The 25,097-nt window shown below is 40.4% G+C and overlaps 1 protein-coding gene across 3 annotated transcripts in view; it reads right to left on the bottom strand.

Annotated features, from left to right (window-relative positions):
* The window catches only part of MYO16 (myosin XVI), a 468,341-nt gene that overhangs the window by 127,025 nt on the left and 316,219 nt on the right, over window positions 1–25,097 (bottom strand). For all 3 annotated transcript variants that reach the window (XM_089693597.1, XM_089693596.1, XM_089693595.1), the window contains exons 16-17: window positions 23,449–23,596; window positions 3,747–3,849 (exon numbers count right to left, since the gene is read on the bottom strand). In XM_089693597.1, coding sequence (XP_089549723.1) covers window positions 3,747–3,849; window positions 23,449–23,596 — 251 coding nt within the window. The remainder of the gene's footprint in view (window positions 1–3,746; window positions 3,850–23,448; window positions 23,597–25,097) is intronic.

The following is a 25,097-nucleotide window of genomic DNA, read 5'->3' on the forward strand; positions in this document are numbered from 1 at the left end:
TTCACAATGAGCAGATTCACCAGTTAGTTTGATCTGGTTTTCAAATCAATTCATGGATCATTATTTGAAACCGTGCATTTTTATACATCTATTCAGCATGATATGGAAGGATATGTTATTAGAAATAGTACATGAGGGTCATGGAAAATATGATCAAAAGTTGAGTTATCATTGCGCATAGTATACTTGGGAATTGAAATGCATAACACAGATTTCAGACCAACATAAAAGCACTATATAGTATATACCACAAATGTTAACAGACCTACTATACTGCCTTCTCTTGAGCTTTATTAACCTTTAAATACTGGAGAAAATATTAATATTAATATATTATTATTCAAACAATGTGTCATCACAGACTGAATTTTCAAGATTTCACCAGCTTCAAAGTGGGCTGTGGATTCACTCACTTTACGAAATAAATTATACACTACATCCCTCTCTGAATATTTAAAGGATGTGTTGCTCTTATCAATCTATTTGTCCGATTAATTCAGAATGTTTTCAAAATGTAATTGCCATACGATTCACCTCTCTTTAATGGGTTTATAATGTGATATGTGTACTGGAACAAGCAGATATAAATTGTTTAGTGCTGCAGTAAAAATATATCACACACAAGAACAAAAACTGGTGCTATCATTGTGGCAATATATCAAAAATAGTTGAAAAATATTTGAAAGGGTAAGTTCACCTTTTCAAAAAAAAATAAATGCGCATTTTTTTGTACAGGTTAAAAAAAATGTGCATTTATTATTTATTTTCTAAGGACCCTGCAGAGTATTGCACCCGCAATCAGCAGATCGCGGGTGCAATCTAAGTCTCCTGCAGACTTTCAGCATAGCTGTCTGCCAGTACCTCATACAGGCAAGCAGTTGTCTGAAAGCAGGAAGAATCAATAGACTACCAGAGCACTCACCAGCACCCTGGTAGTTCATTGACAACCACAAGCCTTTAGCCACAACAGCTGACAGTACTTGTAGAGATTCATTCACAGGAAACTGTGCATGAATGCCGCACCATGTGGGCGGAACCCTGCACTGCTGCGCTCTTTTCAAATAGTGACAGCGGATGCAGGAAGCAGATCTCCCTGCCCACTGTCACAAGGAGATGGGGGCAAGGGGGGAGAGCTGGAATATGTTACATGTAACATGTTCTGAAAGTGAACTTATCCTTTAACAATCGGATGCTTTATATGAGGGGTGGGTGATTCTAATCTTAATTCTAATTATTATTAATTTTGGACCTGGGAAGAATTTTAGGTACAACTGGTTATGAAATAAGTCTCTTTGTGATGGTTGGTCAGGGGAAGGGGGGGTAAAAATGAACTGATGAGCCGCCTGCCCAAACTATAAAATAACAGCTGGATGGGGCTGTGTACATGCTGCGGGCAGCAGCATTTTTAACTTGAGCTGGAGAGTTTCACAAGCAGCACTGCTTGTCAACCTTGCCTATTAAGTTCAATGCACTGCAACCACATGCAATGCACTGGATTGCAGTGTGATGGTGCGCCATTATAGATTTAGAAGGTGAGGAGGTGATATAAGACCTCCTTACTGCCTGTCAAATGCCTTCTGCAAAGTATTGTGACTGGAAGGAGAGAGCCTGAGATTTGTACAGTAGGGATTCCTGCAGATCTTGAACTAGAGTGAAGAACTGGTATACAGCTCTTGGGGTTTGCAGCATGCAGGCGCTAACACAGGAAGAACTTGGCTGGGTAGCAGAGTAGGGGGAGAGCCTTGGGACATCTCCTGGGCAATTCTCTCCCACCAGAACTGAGCCTGCTTGCTGTACCAATCAGTTACTCGGGTTGTCTCCTTCTTGTTCTTGCAGCTCTCTACATGGACATCTGCAAGTGTACCTCTCTGAGCCTGTCAGTTTCCCCATTGAGGAAGCTGACAGTCTCAGAGAGACATTCTAACAGTTGAGGCAATTGGGGCCAAATACAGAAAGCCAAAGGGCCAGATGTGGCCCTGGGGCTACAATTTGCCCAGGTCCGCTTTATACAGTTATAAAGAGGATTATCGCATTAATAAAATAGAAACTAAGCCATAACAAAAAACAGAAATCAGAAAATTGGCAGAAAAATAGCTTAATTCTGGCTAGAGTTTAGCTTTTTTTTTTGAGTAATATGAGGGGGTTCATTTTAGTTATACACATGAGAGTTATTATACAGCAAACATTCATTTAGGTTGATTTATCAAATAAGTAGAAGCTATTCATTTGTGAATGTTCATTTTTCAAATAGTTCCTCCTGAATAAAGTGAAACTGTGTTTACTCAGTTTCCCAGTCAAATGAGAGTGATGTTAATAAAATTGATTTTGCACATGGTTGCTTTAAACTCCACCCCTTTTTGCTAGGCATTCCCATTGGTATGCATGTATTGCACCTGGTGTAAAAACCTACAATGTTACAATTTCAAGTTAAAAATGCACATCTGTGTTATCCTTTGAGTTATCCATATCTACAGAATGAATAATGCATAACCAAGGAGATGCTTGCACTGCAGGTGTTAAGTTGCAGCTCCCTCTCCAGCAAGGAGAACAGTGAGAACCAGAGCATTAACATCACCAATTCTCACTCCAAATCTCATGAGACTAGCAGTAAGATGCAGCTTTATCTTAAATATTCTTACATAGCAGATGTGCTGCTATGAAGCTTTAGGCAGAGAAATGACTAGGCACAGTCACATGCCAGAATGCACACTGCTATTTTTCATGCAAAACATGCAGGTTTGTCAAGGAACTACTTAAAGTGGAACTGAACTGCATCTGAGCACCACAAGCCAAAAATGTGATTTTTTTCATTGTTAATATTCAAAGCAAAGTCACCCATCCATCCATGTGCCCTTCTTTATTTTGCTGATAAATAATTTTGAAAAACACCCACTAGCATTTCTGGCAGTGGCCATCTTGAGTAATGGCAGATGGTTCATGTAGCATTTACTTCCTGAAATCCATCCGCTCTTAGCTCAGGCATTGTCTGAGACGAGAGCCCTCCCCTCCTGAAGACTCCTGGGATGTATGACATAATTTGCTTAGGCAGGAAACCAGGAATTGACTTAAGAAATTAAAAAAAAAAGTATAAAACAATTAAATATGATTACTTTTCCTATCTATTTTCTAAAGCTGGCAGCATAAGGATTAAAAATAGTCAATGTTGATAAAGAGAGTGAAGTTCCACTTTAGGCAAAATTAACCTATATAGATGTTTCCTATAAGATATCAAATTTACATTTTTTTTTTTACTTTAGATCCGCTTTAATTAGCTGAAGATGAACTTATTAGGGGCTTGATAGTCAAGGCCAATATACCTCATACTATCTGGAATGACATACTGCAAAATCAAGGTGAACATTCATGTATGCTGTGCTGTATAAATACATGAAATTCATAGGGGTTGATTTACTAAAAGTGGAGAGTGCAAATCTGGTGCAGCTGTGCATGGTAGCCAATCAGCTTCTAACTTCAGCTTGTTCAATTAAGCTTTGATGAAAAAAAAACTGGAAGCTGATTGGTTTCTATGCAGAGCTGCACAAGATTTTGCACTCTCCAGTTTTAGTAAATCAACCCCATGGATTATTTGGCTTGGCTCAACGGACCTGCAGCTGGATTTTTGCTACAAGAAAACCCCCCAAAAAACAAAATGAACACTTCATAGCTAACACCTGATTTATATTGATTCCTTTATATACACCATTCCTTTTCATTTGAACAGTGAGAGCCATAGAAATATGACTTACAAGACTATTGAACCCCAGAGCGTTTAGTGCTTGTTTGAAGTTAGCCAATTTCTCTCTGTTTTGTGTGCTATGTAGCTCCTCCGGCTTTGTCTGATTCAGATACCTGTGCAGAGAAAAAAAAAAAAAATCGCATAATGGAAATCTTTGGATTACAACCAAAATAGTATTGTTATCTGATTTATTTATTGCATTTTAAAGCATTATTTTCAGTTCTGAGTGGAGTATACCTCTGAAGCAGCCAGTTATGAAAAACACAATTTATTACAGTTGTGTATTTTTTCTAAGCTCCCACTGTGCTGTAAACCTACTTCACTCTGTTTAATTGCTGGGTTCTAAAAAAAATAACCTGAAAGCCTTTTTTGCTTACCTAAATCCATGGTAATTTTGACATTCCAGGTCCTGAGTCTTCTCTTCTTTTTACAGCAAGGTTGTCCATGTAACTTCTACAGTGATTTGGATATGCCCTATTACCGGGGCGGACTGACCATTTGGAAACTCGGGCACTGCCCGAGGGCCCGGGGTCAGTAAGGGGCCCCATGAGGTGCCCTTGATACATTTCCTAGGCTTTTTTGGGTGTGGTTTGAGTGTGGGCGAGGACACAGGGGCCCCATGAGTTGTCACTCCGCCCCTGCCTATTACTGTCCAGAAGTGGGGTCTACATGGGTCTTTATGGTATAATTATTTAGCATGGTAGCTATCTTCAGCTCTATATGTGCAGGACCCAAGTTAATCAATAAATGTGTGATTTTTAAAGGAAAAGACAATGATCAGTTTCTCTGATTTAACTAACATAACACCACTATTAAACATCAAACGCTAGTTTTATTTATATTTTATTTAAAAGTTAGATATTATTTGGAACCAAAAGCCTTGCATTCCTCAGATTGTTTATTACATTTCTTTAGGCAAAAAACTTAGCTTTCCATATGGTTTAATCGTTTTAGTCTTTAAACATTTGAAAAGACTAGAGGTCTTACAAGGGTTATTGTCACACAGTTGTGACAGTTCAGCAGTTTGTGCTTGTTCCCATTAGTGCTCTCTGGTTAACTGTCAGCTGTAGTAATTATTAACCTTTTTTCCACCAAATTTGTGGCCATCTGCTTCATGGTATTACTATCAGCATATGTACTTTTAGCACAGCGAGATAAAACAACATACAACTTTACTATTCTATGAGCTGAAATAAAGGTATTTAAAACAACAAAATGCTTGGAGACGTTTGAAGATGCTCATAGCATTCAAAGCATCTTGATGATCAAGATCAGACAACTATATAGTGCCAGAATAAAGTGCAGAATCCAGGCAGCTGGTAAAGCTTCATATATTGCTACTGTAGTAGTAAACGAAAAATAAATATCCTCCATCCCATCCCAAAATCTCCAGCGCTGAGCCAGGAACACATTCTGAGCACTAGAGCCATCAGGAATAACAATGTTAAGGAGAGAAGTATATCCTTAAAAAGGGATTAAATAAAATGTTGCATATCCTTGGCATGCCAGGTAGGAAGTCAAAGTACCCTATACACCTCCCTCCTAGATTGTAAGCTTGAAAGAGTAGGGCCCTCTTACCCCTCGTACGCTGTCTGTTTTTGTTGTACTGTGCCATGTATTGTCCCCCCTATTGTACAGCGCTGAGCAAACCCTTTGGCGCTATATAAACTCGATGTAATAATAATAATAATAATACACCTAAACAGACTTAACGTCTATGCAAGATACCAGCTTAGATACTTGCAAGAGACCATAACAGCTGAACTAAAGGATTTCAAGTAATTGATATAAAAGCTCCAGGACATGGGTTTAACCTCTGGATGGAGGCATCTCGTTTAAGAGTGTTGATCAACAATGGTATGGATTCAATGATATGAACGCACTGCCAATAAGGGACCAACAGTTATGCCAGAGAAATCAAACTGAGCCTTAAATAAGGAATCTAACCGATAGTCAGTGAAGGTAAAAGCACCATCCACCTGTTTTATAGCATGCATCACTTATCAATAAACTCCCTTTCAAAAGGAAAAAAAGCTTCTTCACATGGTCAAGAGAAAGCCATAATTTCACAGGTTGTTCCTTAGTCCTCATAGAGGAAGGATTTACATATTAAATGTGTATTGGGAAGGTCTTAGAAGCGACAGCTCTAAAAGACCCTATGTCAGGAACAACCGGCTGATCCTTAAATTGCAGGGCAGAACACATTGGGGTCGATGTAATAAAACGGGAGAGCACAAAATCTTGTGCAGCTTTGCATAGAAACCAATCAGCTTATATTGAACAAGCTGAAGTTAAAAGCTGATTGGCTACCATACACAGCTGAACCATATTTTGCACTCTCCAGTTTTGGTAAATCAACCCCATTGCATCAATCAGAGCATGAATTGATGTGTATGAAACCTGTTGAAATATAGGCTTTCAGGAGAAGGCTGTGAAGACTCTTGAGTCTGAATCAGAGATAGTAATAGGGGCCTCAGACACACTTGGAGTTAGAGGTAGATTAGGAACAAATAAGTTTTTAGTTGTTGAAGTCATCAGAGCCCATTTTGAACCCCTGTGAGCAGATTGTTGCATTAATTAAGCATTGCCCTATAACAAAAATGCAAACTAGATATTAAAGGAACAGCCTGGAGGTCTCAGCTTCATGGTATGGAGCTATATAAGACTTCCACGAGGACACTTCTAATAATAGGGGTCCCAGGATTAATAATGCTGGCATTGGACCCTACTTGGGATACTGAGAAACTGAACCCATCCACAACGGTGTTGTATGGGCTGATATAACCAGATGCAGTGAGCCTGTCCTCTGTAAGTCTATTAAGAGATATTTTGCACCATGAAGTGGGTAGCATCTATGCCTCAGGAAAGACAAGGTCCTAATTACTCACAAGTCATTGCAGCTGATACTGGGGAGGTTTGTAGATGGCAGAAAGTGACCAAGTCACTGAAAGTAGGCATTGAAATAAGAGCAGAGAATGGTGAATCCACAAAGTACTACAAAGGCACGAGCAACAGTAAGAAGTTGCTTGCTCTAGCCTAAAAAAGGTGGGAGCAAGAGGCAAGCAGCTGGCACCAGCGCTTTGTTCCTTCAGCTTTAAATGTTACAATTACAAAATGGTGGTGGTGTAAATTTAAAATGGTGCCTAATGGTACCAAGTATGTGTCAGCTCTGGGTAACTCCAGAGGCAGTGCCATGGTTCTCAACCTGTAGAGCACTCTGACACTATACACCAAGGTTTGGAAAGTGCCGCAATACAGAGCATAGTGCCAAAAGGTGACATTACAGGTTAACCTCTCCATGAGCAGAGGCTTACTCATAGAGTGAATCTTTATGACTGGTTCACATCAGAGGCTGTGTCACAGCTCTGGACCTGGAGAGCACTCTACTTGAGTAATGACAAAGTAAATGCTGAAACAATAGGTCCATAGCAGAAATGTACACACTTTCCCTAGTCCAAAGGGTGGGAACAGGTGTGAAAGTTGAGCTATGTATTACCCCGGGCACTGAGAGTGCCAACAACCTAGGTCTTTTGATTTGCTGACAGGAGGTGACAGCAAGGTAAGCAGAGGGATGACCTCATCAACATTCTCCTTTTTGTTCTCAACAAGCTGAGGTGTGCCTGAGTTCTTCTGTATTCTTGCAGCTGCAATTGAGGTTTCATGCCTGACTAAGCTGTGTGACAGTGGTGCCTGGATCACAAGAATGGCTACAGAGAAATACAAACAAAATCCTCTTTTTTGAAGGTACATACACTGAAAATGTATTTCAGCTGTGTAAAACATTTTTCTGGAGATTAGCTATTAAAAAATGAATGCTCCAAGTGCTAATGCTGTGTAAAAAAATAAAGCAACAAAATCTGGGTGAGGAAGAATACATTTGATATGCAATATTACAGAATTAAAATGTTTATTTAATTTTTTTAGTCATAAACAGAAAAATAAAAATATATACAAAAATGCAATATCTTCCATTTAAATATTCACCCAACAGTCACTGGCTATGAACATTTACAACTTTATAAATAAGTGAATGTAACTAAATGTTTACAAATGTATACTTAGTGTGTATCTGAAATGTTTACCTATTGTAAATGGATGTTTATCTTACCTATGCATGAGCAAAATTTAGATTTTTCGCTCTGCTGAAATCTCTACAAAAATTGGGACATTTTAGCATTGTAGACAATGGAACGCAAAATTAAGATGATTTTTCAGTGGTACAATGGACTCCCAAGGGGTTGATTTACTAAAAGCTGCAGTGGAGGATTCACACCTGTGAACTTTGTAAGTGTAGTGCAATGATTTTTCCCAAAGCTTAGTGAATGTGGTGAAGCTCTGCTAATTTTCATCATCCAATCACGTGCAAGCAAAAATATATATTTTTTTTATTTTCCTTGCACCTGATTGGGTATCCTTTACAAATTGAAGCTTTACTTTGCCTTTAGTTAATCAACCCCATAGACTCTCATTGACTCTTACCCTGAGGTATGAGGAAGTTCCTTTTAACTATTCAGGACCTGTCCTACCAAAAAATAGCTTCACAATAGCTAGGAACATTGCATTAGACACTATAAATACAATTGCCAATTAGTAGCCTGTGTATTTTAACAGTTGCCTGTTTGTTGCCTATTTATTGTAACAGTCGCCCATTTGTTGCCCACATATTGTAACATTTACTCGTTTGTTGTCTGCTGTGTGTAAAAATTTCCTATTTCTCTCCCACACATTGTCACGATTGCCATTTTACTTCCTACTTAAGGCATTGGGGTGACCATGAGTTCTAACATAACCCAAGCTGTTCACAGTTCATCAAAGGATAGAAATAAATGGCCAGAGATGGGAAATATGCCCAACCATCCCCTTCTGTTTGCAGATGGAAGTCCTTATTTAGTGGCAGAAAAACAAAACATGGTGTGGGCTCCCCCCTAAAGCCATGCCAGACCCTTGTACCCGTGTTGATGGGACCTTATCCCCATAGTCCTAGCTCAGTGGATGTCATGGTCTTTGGGGAGGACATATCAGTATCCTGAAGTCCCCTTTAAAATAAGAGAGCTCCCCAATATCTGCCCCCCATGAATGAGTAAGAGGTACTTATCACCCCCTGGTACTCATTTACAAAAATAACTGAAAATGTTAATAAACACAAAACCACCATTGAAAAAAGGGAACACCTATCAGCTTTGCTTATGTAGCATCCTCCTAGATTAGCTTGGGGGAGCTAGACCCTAATCGTTAGCCAGGAGCTGGTTGGCAGCTCAGGTGTAATAGCCAGTGGGGTCAAACTGTGGTCAGGGTTGAGAGACTCTGCAGGCTAGCCCCTCTGGAATTTCCCTCTGCTCTGAGACTTTTGGAGGAGGGTCTTGGAGGCAGTGGGAGGATCTGTGGAGTGGCTGGCTTCACCCTTGAGGGACCTCAGCCAATCCCCAACAGAAGGCTTGGCAAGGGGCTGGGACTCCCTTAAATGTGTAACAGCCTGCTCAGTGGCAGGAGTGTGGAGGGTGAGGAGTTGGGTGGAAGAAGGAGTAGGAAGATGTGAGGCTGGAGGAGGAAGGCTGTCAGGAGGCCTAATGAGGTGGAACCTGCCTGCGAGCTTGGTGCTGGAAAGGAGGAAAACTCAGAACTTACTGGTCCCCGAGCAAGGACCACCTGTGTGGCAGGGAAGGATCAGCCCAGCTGATAGGCCTGGTAGCAGCAGCCAACCCACAAGTGGTACAGGAGAGGATCTGAGTGAGTACACATACACTCCCTGGTTGGATAGGGGAAGAAGCACTCTGGTGGGAAACTAGTTTAACCCCTTACTAGTGACTGTTCACCTATTCACAGGGACAGGAGCCAGATCCCTGCTCAGGAAAAGTCTCCAGATTGCTGGGTGAAGAGGAGGGTCTGGGGTGGTACATCTAGGAGAGGCTGGATAGCACTCCAACAAAGACGGCATCAGAGAAGAGAATCTTGTGAATAGTTCAGGATATTTGTTCTCAATTACTGGTTCCCTTGGGCATCCTATACCCCCTTACCCTATCCAAGTTCTAATCCCTTCAATAAAATAACAAAAACAATGCTCAAGGACTGTTTTTTGTCTCTGGATAAAAACTTGTGTGAAAAATGCTGAAACCAATTCATCAGCAATCCCTAAGGTTTTTTATGTCACTTTTGCAGGAGTACACCACTTCACATGCTGGTTTAAAGTGGTTGTAAACCCTTACATATACCTAGTGAATTGACTGGCCACAGGTGATACACAAAGATGAAACAAATCCTACATAAGTTGAACCTGTCTATCTGCAGTCTTCTCTTCTCTACATCATAAAAAGGGGGCAGAGAGCTGAAGTTACACTCTGCAGAGCTCAGTGAGGAGAGCTCTGAGAGCTGATTGGAGGAAAGGGACATACCCAGGGGTGGACTGACAACTCATGGCATCCCCGGGCAATAGGGGATCATGGGGCCGCTGTGTCCTTGCCCAAACTCAAAAAAGCCTATGAAAAAGGTACCAGGGGCATCTCATGGGGCCCCCTACTGACCCCGGGCCCTCGGGCAGTGCCTGATTTTCCAAATGGTCAGTCTGCCCCTGGACATACCCCCCTCCACACATCTCACAGAAACAGAGCTGAGGCTGTCAATCTGGTGGAGCTCCCTCCCCTGTCACCATTTGGTGTCAGAAAAACTTATCAGACGTGAGTTATGCTGCTAACAGAGGAATAAAGCAGCAGACAGAAATGACACTTAGTACTCTTAATTGAGACAACTACAGTGTATATACTATAGAGGGATATGCTTTGTTCATATTTCATGTCCAAGGTTTACATCCACATTAAGGCAGTTCATAAGCTTGTTGCGGCTCGGAAGTGAACCCACATGAGTGCCCCCAGAGCAAGTCGCTTGCTCTAGGGGCACTCAGAAGGGAGAAAGGGTCAGAAACGCTTTCAGGGGACCCAAGAAGAGGAGGATCAGGGCTGCTCTGTGCAAAACCATAGGGCACAGTATTAAATAATATGTGTGTTATTTAAAAAAAAAAAAACACACAAGCCAATAATATCACTTTAAGGGCTAATCCACAATGCCCATATGCTAAACACTCAATTTAGCATGTGGTCAGCCTTCAGGTTTTCCCTGCAGTGAGCTGCAGTCGGGACGATGAGCATTTCAGTCCTTTGCACTATTTACTATTTTCTATATTTTCTATGTGCCCTTGTGGTAACCATCATTTATCCAGCGCCGGATAAGGCAGTCACTGCATATACTGTGAACAAGCCCCCAAATGATTTGTGTATTTCTAATGTTGCCCTTGAAGTTGCAATTAAAGGCCCGCTGTTTGCTGAACTGTATTTTTTAAAATTCTATTTCAAATTAGTACATATCCCTCATTGCCTAGCTATCCATGCCCTGTTTTACAAAAAGCTTGCAAACTGGCCTTGAAATGGCCAAAAAAAGAATTCCGAGATAGATTTGCTTCTATAGACATAAGTGGGGTTCAGTACTATGTATGAGGTTTGCAGGTTTTTTTAATATTCAGCAAATGTCCAGTGAAGTGAAATTTTCCCAGTTCACTCATCACTACCCAAGAATAACTACTGCCAATTTGTTTCCAGAATATTGTGAGGATTGACTATTTCTTTGTGTACTTTCAAGACTATACATTTTACCGGGTGCTCATTAGTTGCTTGTGTACTTCTCACAACTGCCCATTTTTGTCCACATATTGTTACATTTGCCTGTATGCCATACTGTCACGATCATCTGTATTTTTGCCTGTTGAGTGCATTGATTCCCCATGTGTTGTCCTTATATTATCACTATTGTCCATTGCTTGTTTCCATGCTGTCAAGTTTGCCCATTTATTGCCCATGTACCGTACAGAATAATTTTTTAAGTCACCAAGGTTCAATAAGCACTTGCCATCCACCCTATAGCAGAAGTACTGCTACAGCGTGGCACGGCTGGGCAAAATCACGTAGATATAGTGTGATTTGCATTTCAGGGTAGGGGGCACGTGCGCTGCTATTGGCAGCTAGGGATGTCAATCACCAGGTCCTGGCCGTTGATTCCTGGCTGGCACTCAGTGATCATTGGCAAAGCTGACAGGGGAGAGACCTGCGTATAAACAACATACAGTTGCAAGAAAAAGTATGTGAGCCCCTTGGGATTACGTGGAGTTTTGCATGAACTGGGCATAAAATGTGCTCTGAACGTCATCTAAGTCACAACAATAGAAGAACACAGTCTGCTGAACATAATACTACACAAACATTAGATGTTGCCATGGTTTAATTGCACATAACATGTAAACATTCACAGTGCAGGGAGGAAAAAGTATGTGAGGCCCTAGCTTAATGACTTCTCCCAGAGCTAATTGGAGCCAGGAGTGAGCCAACCTTGACTCCAATCAGTGTGATGATATTGGATGTGTTGCTGACAGCTGTCCTGCCCTAAAAAACACACACCTGTTTTGGGTTTACTGGTTTCAAGAAGCACTGTCTGATGTGAACCATGCCTCGCAGAAAAGAGCTCTCAGAAGACCTACAATCAAGAATTGTTGACTTGCATGAAGCTGGAAAGGGTTACAAAAGTATCTCCTTGAGCCTTGATGTTCATGTGTCCACGGTAAGACAGACTGTCTACAAATGGAGAAAGTTTAGCACTGTTGCTACTCTCCCTAGGCGTGGTCTTCCTGTAAAAATGACTGCAAGAGCACAGCGCAGAATGCTGCATGAGGTAAAGAAGAATCCCAGAGTGTCAGCTAAAGACCTACAGAAATCTCTGGCACATGCTAACATTTTTGTTGACACATCTACAATAAGGAAAACATTAAACAAGAATGGAGTACATGGGAGGACACCACGGAGGAAGCCATTGCTGTCCAAAAAGAAGATTGCAGCACGTTTGAAGTTTGCAAAAGAGCACCTGGATGTTCCACAGCACTACTGGCAAAATATACTGTGGACAGATGAAACCAAGATTGAGTTGTTTGGGAAGAACACACAACACTATATGTGGAGAAAAAAAGGCACAGCACACCAACATCAAAACCTCATCCCCACTGTGAAACATGGCAGAGGGAGCATCATGGTTTGGGGCTGCTTTGCTGCCTCAGGGCCTGGACGGATTGTTGTCGTTGATGGGAAAATGAATTCCAGAGTTTATCAAGACATTTTGCATGAAAACGTACGACCATCTGTCCGCCAACTGAAGCTCCGCAGAGGATGGGTGATGCAACAGGACAATGACCCAAAGCATACAAGTCATTCAACAAAACAATGGCTGCAACAGTACAGAATACACCTTCTGGAGTGGCCCAGTCAGAGTCCTGACCTCAACCCGATTGAAATGCTGTGGCATGAACTTAAGAGAGCGATTCACACCAGACATCCCAAGAATATTGCTACACTGAAACAGTTTTGTGAAGAGGAGTGGTCCAAAATGACTCCAGATCATTGTGCAGGTCTGATCTGCAACTACAGGAAACATTTGGTTGAGGTTATTGCTGCCAAAGGAGGGTCAACCAGTTATTAAGTCCAAAGGTTCACATACTTTTTCCTCCCTGCACTGTGAATGTTTACATGTTATGTGCAATTAAACCATGGCAACATCTAATGTTTGTGTAATATTATGTTCAGCAGACTATGTTCTTCTATTGTTGTGACTTAGATGACGTTCAGAGCACATTTTATGCCCAATTCATGCAAAACTCCACGTAATCCCAAGGGGTTCACATACTTTTTCTTTCAACTGTAGGTCTCTCTCCTGTCAGAATGGACATGCTGCTTTGTATCTCTCTGCACAGAGATACAAAACAGCGTGTCTCCAAAGTAAAACAGCACACAATGTAAAACACGCACTGTTAACTCTTTGATCACCCCAGATTTTAACCCCTTCCTGCCCAGTGTCATTAGTACAATGTCAGTGCCTTTTATTAGCACTTATTACTGTATTAGTGTCAGTGGGGATGTCAGTGGCAGTTAGTCAGTTCTCCTCCAGTGTCAGAATGCCCACCACAGTCCCGCTATAAGTCGCTGATTGCCACTATTACTAGTATTAAAAAAAAAAATTCCAGTGTATATACTGCCATTTGTAGATGCTATAACGTTCACGCAAACCAAGTAATTTACACGTATTGGCATTTTGTTTAGCAAAGACATGTAGCAGAATTCATTTTGGCCTAGATTTATAACGAAATGTAATTTTAAATTTTTTTTTATTGGATATGTTTTATAGCAAAAAGTAAAAAATATTGTTTTTTTTCAAAATTGTTGGTCTTTTTTTTCTTTATAGTGCAAAAAATAAAAACCGCAGAAGTGATCAAAAAATGACATAAATTTCCTTTATGTACAGCATTGCATGACCACGCAATTGTCAGTTAAAGTAATGTAGCGCCGTATTGCACTGGCCTGGTCAGGAAGGGGGGTAAATCCTCTGGAGGGCAAATGGTTAAAGTGTATTTCCACTTTTTCAATCAAATTTGAAATACAAACACTATATGGTATCACTGTTAATGCTGCATTGTTTCCCCTGAATGTCTCCAGATAGAGACAGAAACAGAAACATCATAAAAGAATATTAGAGATGTTCTTTCACTGCAGCTGCCAAATACATATAAACCTGCTCTGAAAAATAACTTGAATATTAAAGTCTTATTCTGATTGGTGGATGTGGAGCAATACTGACAGCTATTACAGTAACAACATTCTGATATCCGTCTACTGTATACGCAGTAGTCTGTTGTTAATTTAACCCTCTTATTTATGCATGCTTTATATTTCAACAAATATTTACTGTTGTATATACTGTAGAAACCTATGTCTGTACTCTCATATCTGTGTGGGAATATTAACCTTATTAGTATACTGGTGAAACTAAAAAAAGTAGAATATCGTGCTTGTGCACCTTTTTCTTCCACAGTTTTCCCTTCCACATAACTTTCTATTAACCACCTCCCGCCATATAGTAATATGACGGATGCAAGGTGGTTCTCTCGTTCTGGGAGGACGTCATATGATGTCCTCCCATTTTCACCGCGCATGTCCCTTGGACACAGCAGATCACCGATCACGGAAAGAGCCGAAGATGTCGGCTCGGTCATGTGATCAGCTCTGTCCAATCACAGCTGATCACATGTAAATAGGGAAATGCCGGTTATCTGCATTTCTCTCCTCTCGAGCTGTCACACTAACAGCTCTAGAGGAGAGGAGAGCCGGTAATCAGCTTTCCGTGGAGGGGACATGTACACTGTTCATCAGGGCACTGATGATCAGTGTGCTCTGATGATCAGTGTAGCCCCAGCAGCGCCACCTGTCAGTGTCCATCAGTGCCTTGTGTCAGTGCTCATCAGTGCCTTGTGCCAGTGCCCATCAGTGCCACATCAATGCCACATATCAGTGCCCATCTGAGCTGCCTTTCAGTGTCACCCATCAATGTCAATCAGTGCCACCTATCAGTGCTGCCAATCAGTGCCACCTATCAGTGCTGCCAATCAGTGCCACCTATCAGTGCCAGTCAGTGCGCCTAACAGTGCATGTCTGTGCCGCCTATCAGTGCCAGTCAGTGCCGCCTATCAGTGCCAGTCAGTGCCACCTATCAGTGCTGCCTATCAGTGCCATATATCAGTGCCATGTATCAGTGATGCCCATCAGTGATGCCTGTCAATGCCCATCAGTGCCACCTACCAGTGCCTCCTCATCAGTGCCCATCAGTACCACCTATCAGTGTCCATCAGTGCAGCCTATCAGTGCCCATCACTGCAGCCTCATTAGCGCATATCAGTGAAGGAGAAAAATCACTTATTTACAAAATTTTATAACAAAAACTAAGAAAAAACGTTTTTTTTTTAAACTTTTCAGTGGTTTTTGGTTTGTTTTCGAAAAAATAAAAAACCCAGAGGTGATTAAATACCGCCAAAATAAAGCTCCATCTGTCACAAAAAATGATAAAAATTTCATATGGGTCCAGTGTTGCATGACCGCGCAATTTTCATTCAAAATGCGACAGCGCTGAAAGCTGGAGCTTGGCGTGGGCAGGAAGGGGGTATAAGTGCCCGGTAGGCTAGCGGTTAATGTGCTTTGATACAGCACTTTGGGAACATCCAACATCTTTTGCAATTACTTTTTGAGGCTTTCCCTCCTTATGGAGGGTGTCAATGATGGTTTTCTGCACAACTGTCAGGTCAGCAATCTTTCCCATGATTGTGATTCCTACTGAACCAGACTGAGAGACCATTTAAAGGCTCAGGAACCCTTTGCAGGTGTTATGGCTTAATTAGCTGATGAGAGTGGGACACTTTGAGCCTAGAATATTGCACCTTTTCACAATATTCTAATTTTCTGAGATTGTGGATTTGGGGTTTTCATGAGCTGTAAGCCATAATCATCACAATTATGACAAATCACGTCTTGAACTATCTTGCTTTGCATGTAATGAGTCTATCTCATATATTAGTTTCACCTTTTAAGTTGCATTGCTGAAATAAATGAACTTTTGCACAATATTCTAATTTTTCAAGTTTCACCTGTACTAGAAATGTAAAAATACTGCTTTTTCTTGCCACCAGTAATCTATTTCCTTACATCCATGGCTGAGCACTCTTTTGCATCACACAATGATTTTCTACAAATTACCCCTAAATAGCAATGTTTATCTTCTACACTTATGACGTGTTGTTTACAATACGTACAATTTTGTGCATAAATAGAAGCAGTCAGTGTTAGCTGAATGCTTCACTAATTGTACGCCTGGATAAATAAAGAAAATCATAGGTTTCAAGCTGCAGAGTTCTCCGTTTTGTTTAGTTTTCACATTTGTCATGTTATTGCGAAAGGCCAGTGGAACAATGTAATCGGTATAACAGGCAGTGCTACCTTGTAGTTAGACGTGTTTGATGTGAAAACACAAACTCAGTACAGATAACAATACACTTGTCTTTGGTACAAATCACAAGATGTACTGGCTAGTTCATTTTTCTCATCAAATATGGAAGACTTTTTCTCCTGCATTTGTAAGAAATCTGAAATTCAAACTTCCAACCACACTTAAGAATAAACTCAGCTCAGTGCGATAAAAACAAGCCTGCAAGCAAATGTGTAAAAGAAGCTTCCTTCAAGTGATATTAAAGACAACATTTTAAAAATTTTTAAGATGTTATACTTATGATATTGCACAGAGAAGTCCCTTACCTCTTCTTTGATGGTCCCCCACTGGCGCTTTCCCTTCTTTCTTTCTGCAGGTGCCCCCCATGTGCTATGGAGGCACCCATGTGGGCACAATCCCATCCATGGGGCAGCACAGTGGCTAAATGGTTAGCACTTCCACCTGGCAGTACTAGGGTCATCAGTTCAAATCCCAACCATGGCACCACCTGCCTGGAGTTTGCATGTTCTCCCTGTGCCTGTGTGGATTTCCTCCAGGTACTCCAGTTTCCTCCCACACTCCAAAGATATGCTGATTGGATCCTGTCTAAATTTGCCCTAGTATGTGTATGTATGAATTTGAGTTAGGGAACTTAGATTGTACACCCCTTGAGGGTTAGGGACTGATGTGAATGTACAATATATATGTAAAGCATTGCATAAATTTACAGCACTATATAAGTACCTGAAATAAATAAATAAAAACACAGAGCACAGCTCCACCCCCCATGCCTGCTCACAGGAGTCCATGGCTCACAGTGTATTTTATGAGAGTAGAATTGCTACAGCCAGGACAGCACTGGATTGTGTGAGGAGAAAGGAAAGTGTTTAGGGCAGAAAAAGTTGTGAGACATATTTAACCCTAATGCTGGGAATGCAATAATTTAAAAAACATTTGGACTTTATAGCCTATTGTAATAATATGGCCTGGTGGGTGCTCTGTTATTCTGGGTGGACGTCATTTGACATCCTCCCACTCGCTTGCCTCAGGGGCCACGCAGTGGCACTATTTGTGACCTGCAGTGTCCACAGGACACAGCAGAATACAGAATGTTGTACCAGGGCACTGTGCATAGCCCTGGTATCATTTCATTGCTGTGACCAATCACAGCTATCACAATAATACACAATGGCACATGAATGGATACCATTCACACTATAAAAATGATTACTTATACAGTAATCATCACCGTAATAAGCAATCATAGTGTGAAAAAAAAATCCTGATCACCTCCCCAAAGCAGTACAGTGTCAACTGCTCTGGTGACAGCATGTAAAAAATGGAAGCAAAGAAAAAAATTGTAAAAAAAAATTAAGAAAAAGTATTATTATTATTATTTTTTACATACTGTCACCAGTCAGTGTTCCTGATTACCGCCACACCAATCACATGGCAACACTATACTACTCTGGTGACAGTATGTAAAAAAAAGACATGTTAAAATAAAATTATTTCATTTCTTAATTTTCTAAAAAATTGTGACAAAAAATTACTTCAAAACTTATCCTGCCTCTTACTAAATACCTCGGGGTGTCTACTTTCCAAAAAGTGGTTATTTTGGGAATATGTGTACTATTCTGGAATCTTAGGGCCTCAAGAAATGAAATAGGCCATTAGTACTTCAGGATTGAACAATTTTTAAATATACAGTATATCATAGTTTTTAGACTCTTCAATTTTCACACAGACTAAATAACATAGACTGATTTGGGTTATCTTTACCAAAGAAATGTAGCAGAGTACGTTTTGGCCTACATCTATGAAGAGAGATTACTAAAGTAAAGTAAGGAAAGTTTTTTTTTCCGAAATTCATTTATTTATCAAAAAAAAAAAAAGCTTAGTGGTGATTAAATACCACCAAAAGAAAGCTCTATCTGTTTAAAAAAAAATTATAAAAATTTAATTTGGGTACAGTGTTGCAGGACTGAGTAATTGTCATTCAAAGTGTAACAGCGCTGAAATATGAAATTTGGCCTGGGCAGGAAGGGGGTGAAATTGTCCAGTACTGAAGTGGTCAAACACCATCAATTCCATTAAAAATCCAATTTGACCTTTTCTATTGACCCCAATGCATTTTGACAAAATTTCTGCGAGGATAAGGGCATTTCAGCAAAATTCTGTAACAAGAATTGGGGAAGGCTAAATTAGGTGTTTTGTTTGTTTGTGTTTTAAGAATGCAATGGACCTTTTTTGTCATCAAAGCCATTCATTACCATTCATTTACCAACAATACCACTGATTGTGATGCTAGCACTCACGTGGCTTTGTTAAGAAACAAGCAGTTAGAGTTTAACATTAGTTTTAGGGTTTGTGCTTAAGTTGGCTTTGTTTATCAACAAGGTAATTTATCACTATGTAGGATTATATAATTGATATATTATGGGTGAGTGTTATTAGATTTACAGTATAATATAATCAAAATCACTATTTCCAAATTATGATTATCCCCCACACTTTCTCTAGAACTTACCAAGAATACATTTAATTGGGTTACGCTTAATGAGAAGCTTTTAGCATTTTAGAAGAAAGACACTTATATTTTGAAAAAGCCAGATTGCTTGGACTTTAATTTATGTCTAGATTAAGCAATCTGCCAGTTATTGCTCCTCTGCTTCATGTACTATTTTCCCCTAAATGTAAAGCCTGGGGAAAGCATCTGTGAGTCAGGATCCATGGCCGAGTGGTGGGTACCTGGTGTCCTGCGAAGTGTGCCCTGAATACTACAGTGAGCCTGTGAGCACAGGGGCTGATATCTTCTGTAAAGGCTGCTGCTGGGCGAGGCCAACTGCTACAGAGACCATGTGCTGAAAGCTGTCTGATGCTGTACTGAGAGCTTTTGAACCATGTGTTGCATAGAGACAGAGCTTGTACTTGGCTGTTGAGAGTCATGTGGCTTTTATACTGCTGATGAGTTGTGAGTAGTACCAGGGGCGGACTGACCATTTGGAAACTCAGGCACTGCCCGAGGGCCTGGGGTCAGTAGGGGGCCCCATGAGATGCCCCTGGTACCTTTTTCATAGGCTTTTTTGAGTTTGGGCAAGGACACAGGGGCCCCATGATCCCCTATTGCCCAGGGGCCCCATGAGTTGTCAGTCCGCCCCTGAGTAGTACTACTGTTCAGGAACTGTGCTACTCATAAAGCTTGTCCTTTTCCATGTCAAACGTCTTTTTATAGTAACCATGCTGAATATATTTTATTCCATCCACACTTTTCTCAGTTTCTACTTTCCTTGTCCACCCCTGCATCCCCCACCCACATATGCTTTATCATTTTTAAACTGCTTATTATTTGTAATAGTATACAAGCTTACCTCATAGTTAAACAATAATGTGCTGCACACCGTTCTAAAATGTTAACATGAATATTTATGTATATCCTTGATTTCTACTTGTGCATATCTGTATATGTACAAAAAAAATGGCAACCACCCCAACCTACAACTAGCCTTTACAGCATGGTGCACATGGAAGAGCAACGCATATCACAAGCAAACAAAAAATTTCCCAGCACTCTTACCAGCCAGCCTGCAAACCAACTCAGTGGACCCTGTCTAACAGTTACGTTAAAAACAGAGGGCTTTGTTTGCACACATTTACAAATATATACGTAACCTGCAGTGCCCATGACAAGGGACCTCTGTATATACTGCAGTCCTAACGCTAAAATTTTCAGAACCTCCATAGCTGGAGCACACGTAACAATGGATAGGTTAAGGGCAGGTATGCCTGGAGGGAGCTCACCCCTCCTTAAAGGCACAGAGATGCACATGACACCAGCAATAGCACGATGGCAGCGAAGGCATCCAGTGTGTCCCAGCACCCAATTTAACCAACTGTACAAAAAATTGGCAACCACACCAATCTATAACTAGCCTTTACAGCAAGGTACACGTGGATGGGCAACGCACATTGTAAGCAGACATAAAATTTCCCAGCATTCTTACCAGCCAACCTGCAAAACAACAGAATTGACCATGTCCAACAGTTTATGTTAAAAACAGGGTCAATTCAGTTGTTTTGCAGGCTGGCTGGTAAGAGTGTTGGGAATTTTTTTTGTATGCAATGTGCATTTCTGTTTGTATCTCTATTTTGCTACTCTTAAATATAACTGGGCTCTATTCACTAAAGCAGATCGCATTCGGTATTTAGATGATCTGACACATTTTTTCCAAATATCGCATGCAATTCACTATCCCGTTATGTAGTATTTACCTTAAAAAGCAAAAATGCTCGGTAAATACTGCATGAAACAACATTAAAGTCAGTTCACAAAAGGAAATAAATAAATGCATGCAGTAAATAAGTAATGGCCCTGCATGCAATAGTTAAGGCATGCGTGTGATTTTAGCTGTTAAAGAGCTGCCAGCCGCCATCCTTAACAGCCAGTAAATATCATGGTTGTTAAGGAGCAGACAGCGTCCACATCTTTAACAACCATGACGCATCTGCTGTCAGCAGGGTTGCCCGCTGACAGCAGCATGTGAAAAAAAGAATTACTAGCATTAAAAAAAGTTTTAAAATGTGTGCAAATTAAATAAAAACACACAGTCAGTTTTTGACAAGTCCTTTATTTAAAAGCCCCCCACAAAAATGTCCCCCAAAGTAGATTCAAAGTCAAGCACGATGAACGTTGACTGTCAACCCAAATCCACAAAAAAACCACCCTCCACCAATGCTTGGCTCCAGCCAAATGACAGCTCCATCGCCTCCCAAGGCTAAATAAACTAAAGGGCGGGGCCACCCGATGATGTCCCTGGGTGACCCCCACCCCTTTGTGATGTCATTGACCCATGATGCGCTGGTTGATAACATCACAAGGGGGTGGGGTCACCTGCTGGCATTATCAGGTTGCTCTGTCTCTTAGTTTATTTAGCCGTGGGAGGTGGCGGAGCTGTCATTCTGTGGGAGCCAAGCGTCAGTGTTGTTGTTTTTCTGTTTTACCATTTGGGTTGGCATCCAGCATGCATTGTGATTGGATCTACTTGGTTGGATCTACTTCAGGGGACATTTATTTATTTTTTGGCCTTTTAATTAACAGCTGTGTGTTTTTATTTACTTAGCACTTTATTTTGGTGAGAGAGTAGGGGTACTATGCATCCCATGCATATTCATATGAGGGGGGCAGGGATCTGGGGGCCCCCTTGTTAAAGGGGGCTTCCAGATTCTATTAAATAACCCCTGTACCCCATAACTACTGGGCCAGGGTTGCGGGAAAGAGGCCCTTGCCCTCATCAAAAAGCACATATCCCAAGTTGAGGGCTTGTGGCCCTGTATGGTTTGGGGGAGTGGCGCTCAGCTGCCCCCCCTCCCCTTCCTGGCCTGCCGAGCTGCACACTCAGATAAGGTTCTGGCATGGATTTGGGGGGGAACCCATGCCATTTTTTTTATTTTGAAGTGGGGTTCCTTAGGGTTTCTTCTTTTGTTTACATTCTGCTGTCAGCGGGAAATCTTGCTGACAGCAGATGAGCCATGGTTGTTAAGGACGCCGTGGCCACCCACTCCTTAACAACCAAGTTGTTTTACTGATTTTACTGGTTGTTAAGGACGCTGGCGGATACCAGCTCCTTAACATATTGAATCACTTCATAAAATAGCACATGCAGTATTTTAGGAGTGTTTTTTAGTGAATTGCAAAAAAGTTTTTGAAAAACGCTAAGATACTACTTTGTGAATTGAATCCTCTGTATACTATCTTTGCATTCTTGAAACAATAATTAAGAACAATGGAAAATATTTTTATTGGAATAATATATAGTGTTTGTTTTGCATTTTTTATTAATTTGATCTGTTCCCATATCATACATTCAGCACAAAAGAGAAGGGGAGCAGTACAGCTCAAACTTTACAGCTGCCCATAAACTGTACAAGTTGGTCAATCACAGTCACAATCTAACCTGCCTTGGGGACAACTCTCACAACAGTTTCTATATTTTCTCCTTATTTCTCCATTCATACAACTGATCAGAGAAAGAGATGTTTCTTATATTCTAAGTGAATCAGCGTGAAAGCATCTGCTGACAGAGTGCTCTAAACCCTTCAGTAGCAGATGATCTCTCATCAATCGCTGCCAAGAAAAGTTGTGACTACACAGTCTGTGGCTCCATTATATGCTAAAGTTTCCATTTGTGTGGATTTTCTTTCCAAGGCATTTTTTGTAAATTTCTTACTCTACTTTTTGTCAAAAAGACATTAAAAGATTAAATTTAAAGAAATCAGAACAAAATATGTAATTATAATTAGTGAAATATTATTTTACCTTCGCAATAGATGCACTAGTTCCAGGTGGCTCAAAGCTTTAAAGTAAATAGATCAGCATGACTGCCAAGCAGATACCATTTTCAGTATGAGAGGAAAACAAGGATAGTCAGCAGCATTTCTAAGGTCCTAGACTTTGGGTACCTCTAGGCACACAAACTAAAATGTAGAGGGACTAGTAGGATACCACGATGACCACTTTGGATAAAATCTAATAATAATATAATATTTTTCACTGAACTAAACTGAATTGGTCTAAAAACTGTATTATCATAATATTATGATTGCAAAATAAAGAATAGTTGGATTGAAAAGTAGATACATTAAATGTTCCAAAACTGTATAATGCAAATAATGCATCATTTCCATATCTCAAAGTATACCTGGGGCAATCAATAGAAGACCTGGGGTATGTACCATGGGTGCCAGAGTCTAGCAACACCCTTGATGGTTTCTCATGAGACAAAATTCCTTTAAAGCTATAAAACAGTTCATTTAGACAGAACACTTAAAACTTATCCTTACTGAATACTTTTTGTAACAATATGAAGAAATTGTATTACCTGTGTGCTGATGTGCTCCTGAGATACAGGTTATATTTCTCTTCAGCAGACAGGCCATCCATCATTAGGTAAAATATTAGGAAGTTACTTTGGCCTTGAGCTTGAGCGATGAGACGGGTCTTCTCCAGCATATATGTGTACAGTCTGGCTAGAATTAGAAAAGATTTGTGTGAGAAACCATTTTAGCAATTTGTTCAAAGAATGATCTGCCATACTCAGGTAACCACTAAGTTACATTTATCCTTCAGAATGACATGGATCATATTTACATTGTACATTAAGGTTCATTTTATTTCAGAATTTGTAAAGGAAAACATTTGAGAGACAACACAAAATAGCTTTACTCTTTTTTTTAAAGTGTTGGTTAAAGAGAATATATAGTGGATTTGTACATATTTTCTACGGTCAGGAAAATATAAATATTGCTTATCAATAGATTGTATTCTATAGGTGCAGTGGATTAATGAGTTGGCAAATTAGCAAGAAGCCAACATGTTCACTTTTTCCTGTAAATGTTCAACAAATCTGCTGCCACGACCTTCATTTCTTCAAAGTTAGCTATTAACTGATGGCTGCCATTCCTTCAAGTTAGGCATATCATCAATGCTCCAATGTCAAAGAATCTGCGATTTTGCTGAATTTAATAGGTGAATAGTGTTTTCTTGTAGGTGCATGCTGGATTTCAAGTGTAAAAAAAAGTCTGAATTTTAAGGGGGGATTGTTCTGTAGTTTGGTGGATCAAGCCTCTGACGAAGTTCCAAAAGAGGGTAATTTTTGGACACAACCTGCATATATGTAGGACAGAGCCTATTTCATTACAACCTAGCCAGCATTTTTTGGGGGAAACATGTACCACTGAGAAAAAAGTCTATACATAGGGGTTGATTTGCTAAAACTATGAAGTGCAAAATTTGGTGCAGCTGTTTCATGGTAGCCGATTAGCTTCTAACTTCAGCTTGTTCAGTTAAGCTTTGACAAAAAAGCTTGATTGGTTTCTATGCACAGCTGCACCAGATTTTGCATTCTCCAGTTTTAGTAAATCAACCCTACATACGTTTAGTATCTAGTGCTGATAGAGCACGTTTTCCTCATTGGGAATATGTTAACTATGTCTGAAGTTCATATGTCCATTGTTTCTTAAAAGAAAGGTGGAAGTTTACTTTTATGAATGAGAAAACAGAGTATAAGATATTGATACTCCTTGCTTGGTAGGCAAGTCGAAGAGAAATACTGTATTTGTTCCCAGTGTATGACAAACTTGAAAAAAAATTGCTTTTGTTTGTAGTTAGCTATAAAATGTCGACATTACAAATATTGCTGGTTAAAAAGTGGGCACAATAAAACAATTTGTTTCAAGTCCACTTTGTCACAGAGTTTACCCCTATCTGTAATACAATTGACTAGTACATGTCTGCGAAAACTGTTTTTGAAAGACACCTCAATTTGAGATCCTGGGTGAAATTCAGGAAATTCAGGGTTGTCAGGGGAGTTAAGGCCCGGAACAGCAGAAAATTGAGAGAGTGAGCCTATACACTCCACAAACGTGGAGCTCCAGTCTCCTGTTAATAAAATAAAAGTCAGTAGCTACAAAAACTGTAGCTGATGACTTTTAAAAAACAGCCAATCATCTGCCCCTCGACCTAGCGCTG

This window comes from Staurois parvus, unplaced genomic scaffold, assembly GCF_062004578.1.
Source record: "Staurois parvus isolate SC_StPar_1 unplaced genomic scaffold, SC_StPar_1.0 ptg000634l, whole genome shotgun sequence".
Taxonomy (NCBI): Eukaryota; Metazoa; Chordata; class Amphibia; order Anura; family Ranidae; genus Staurois; species Staurois parvus.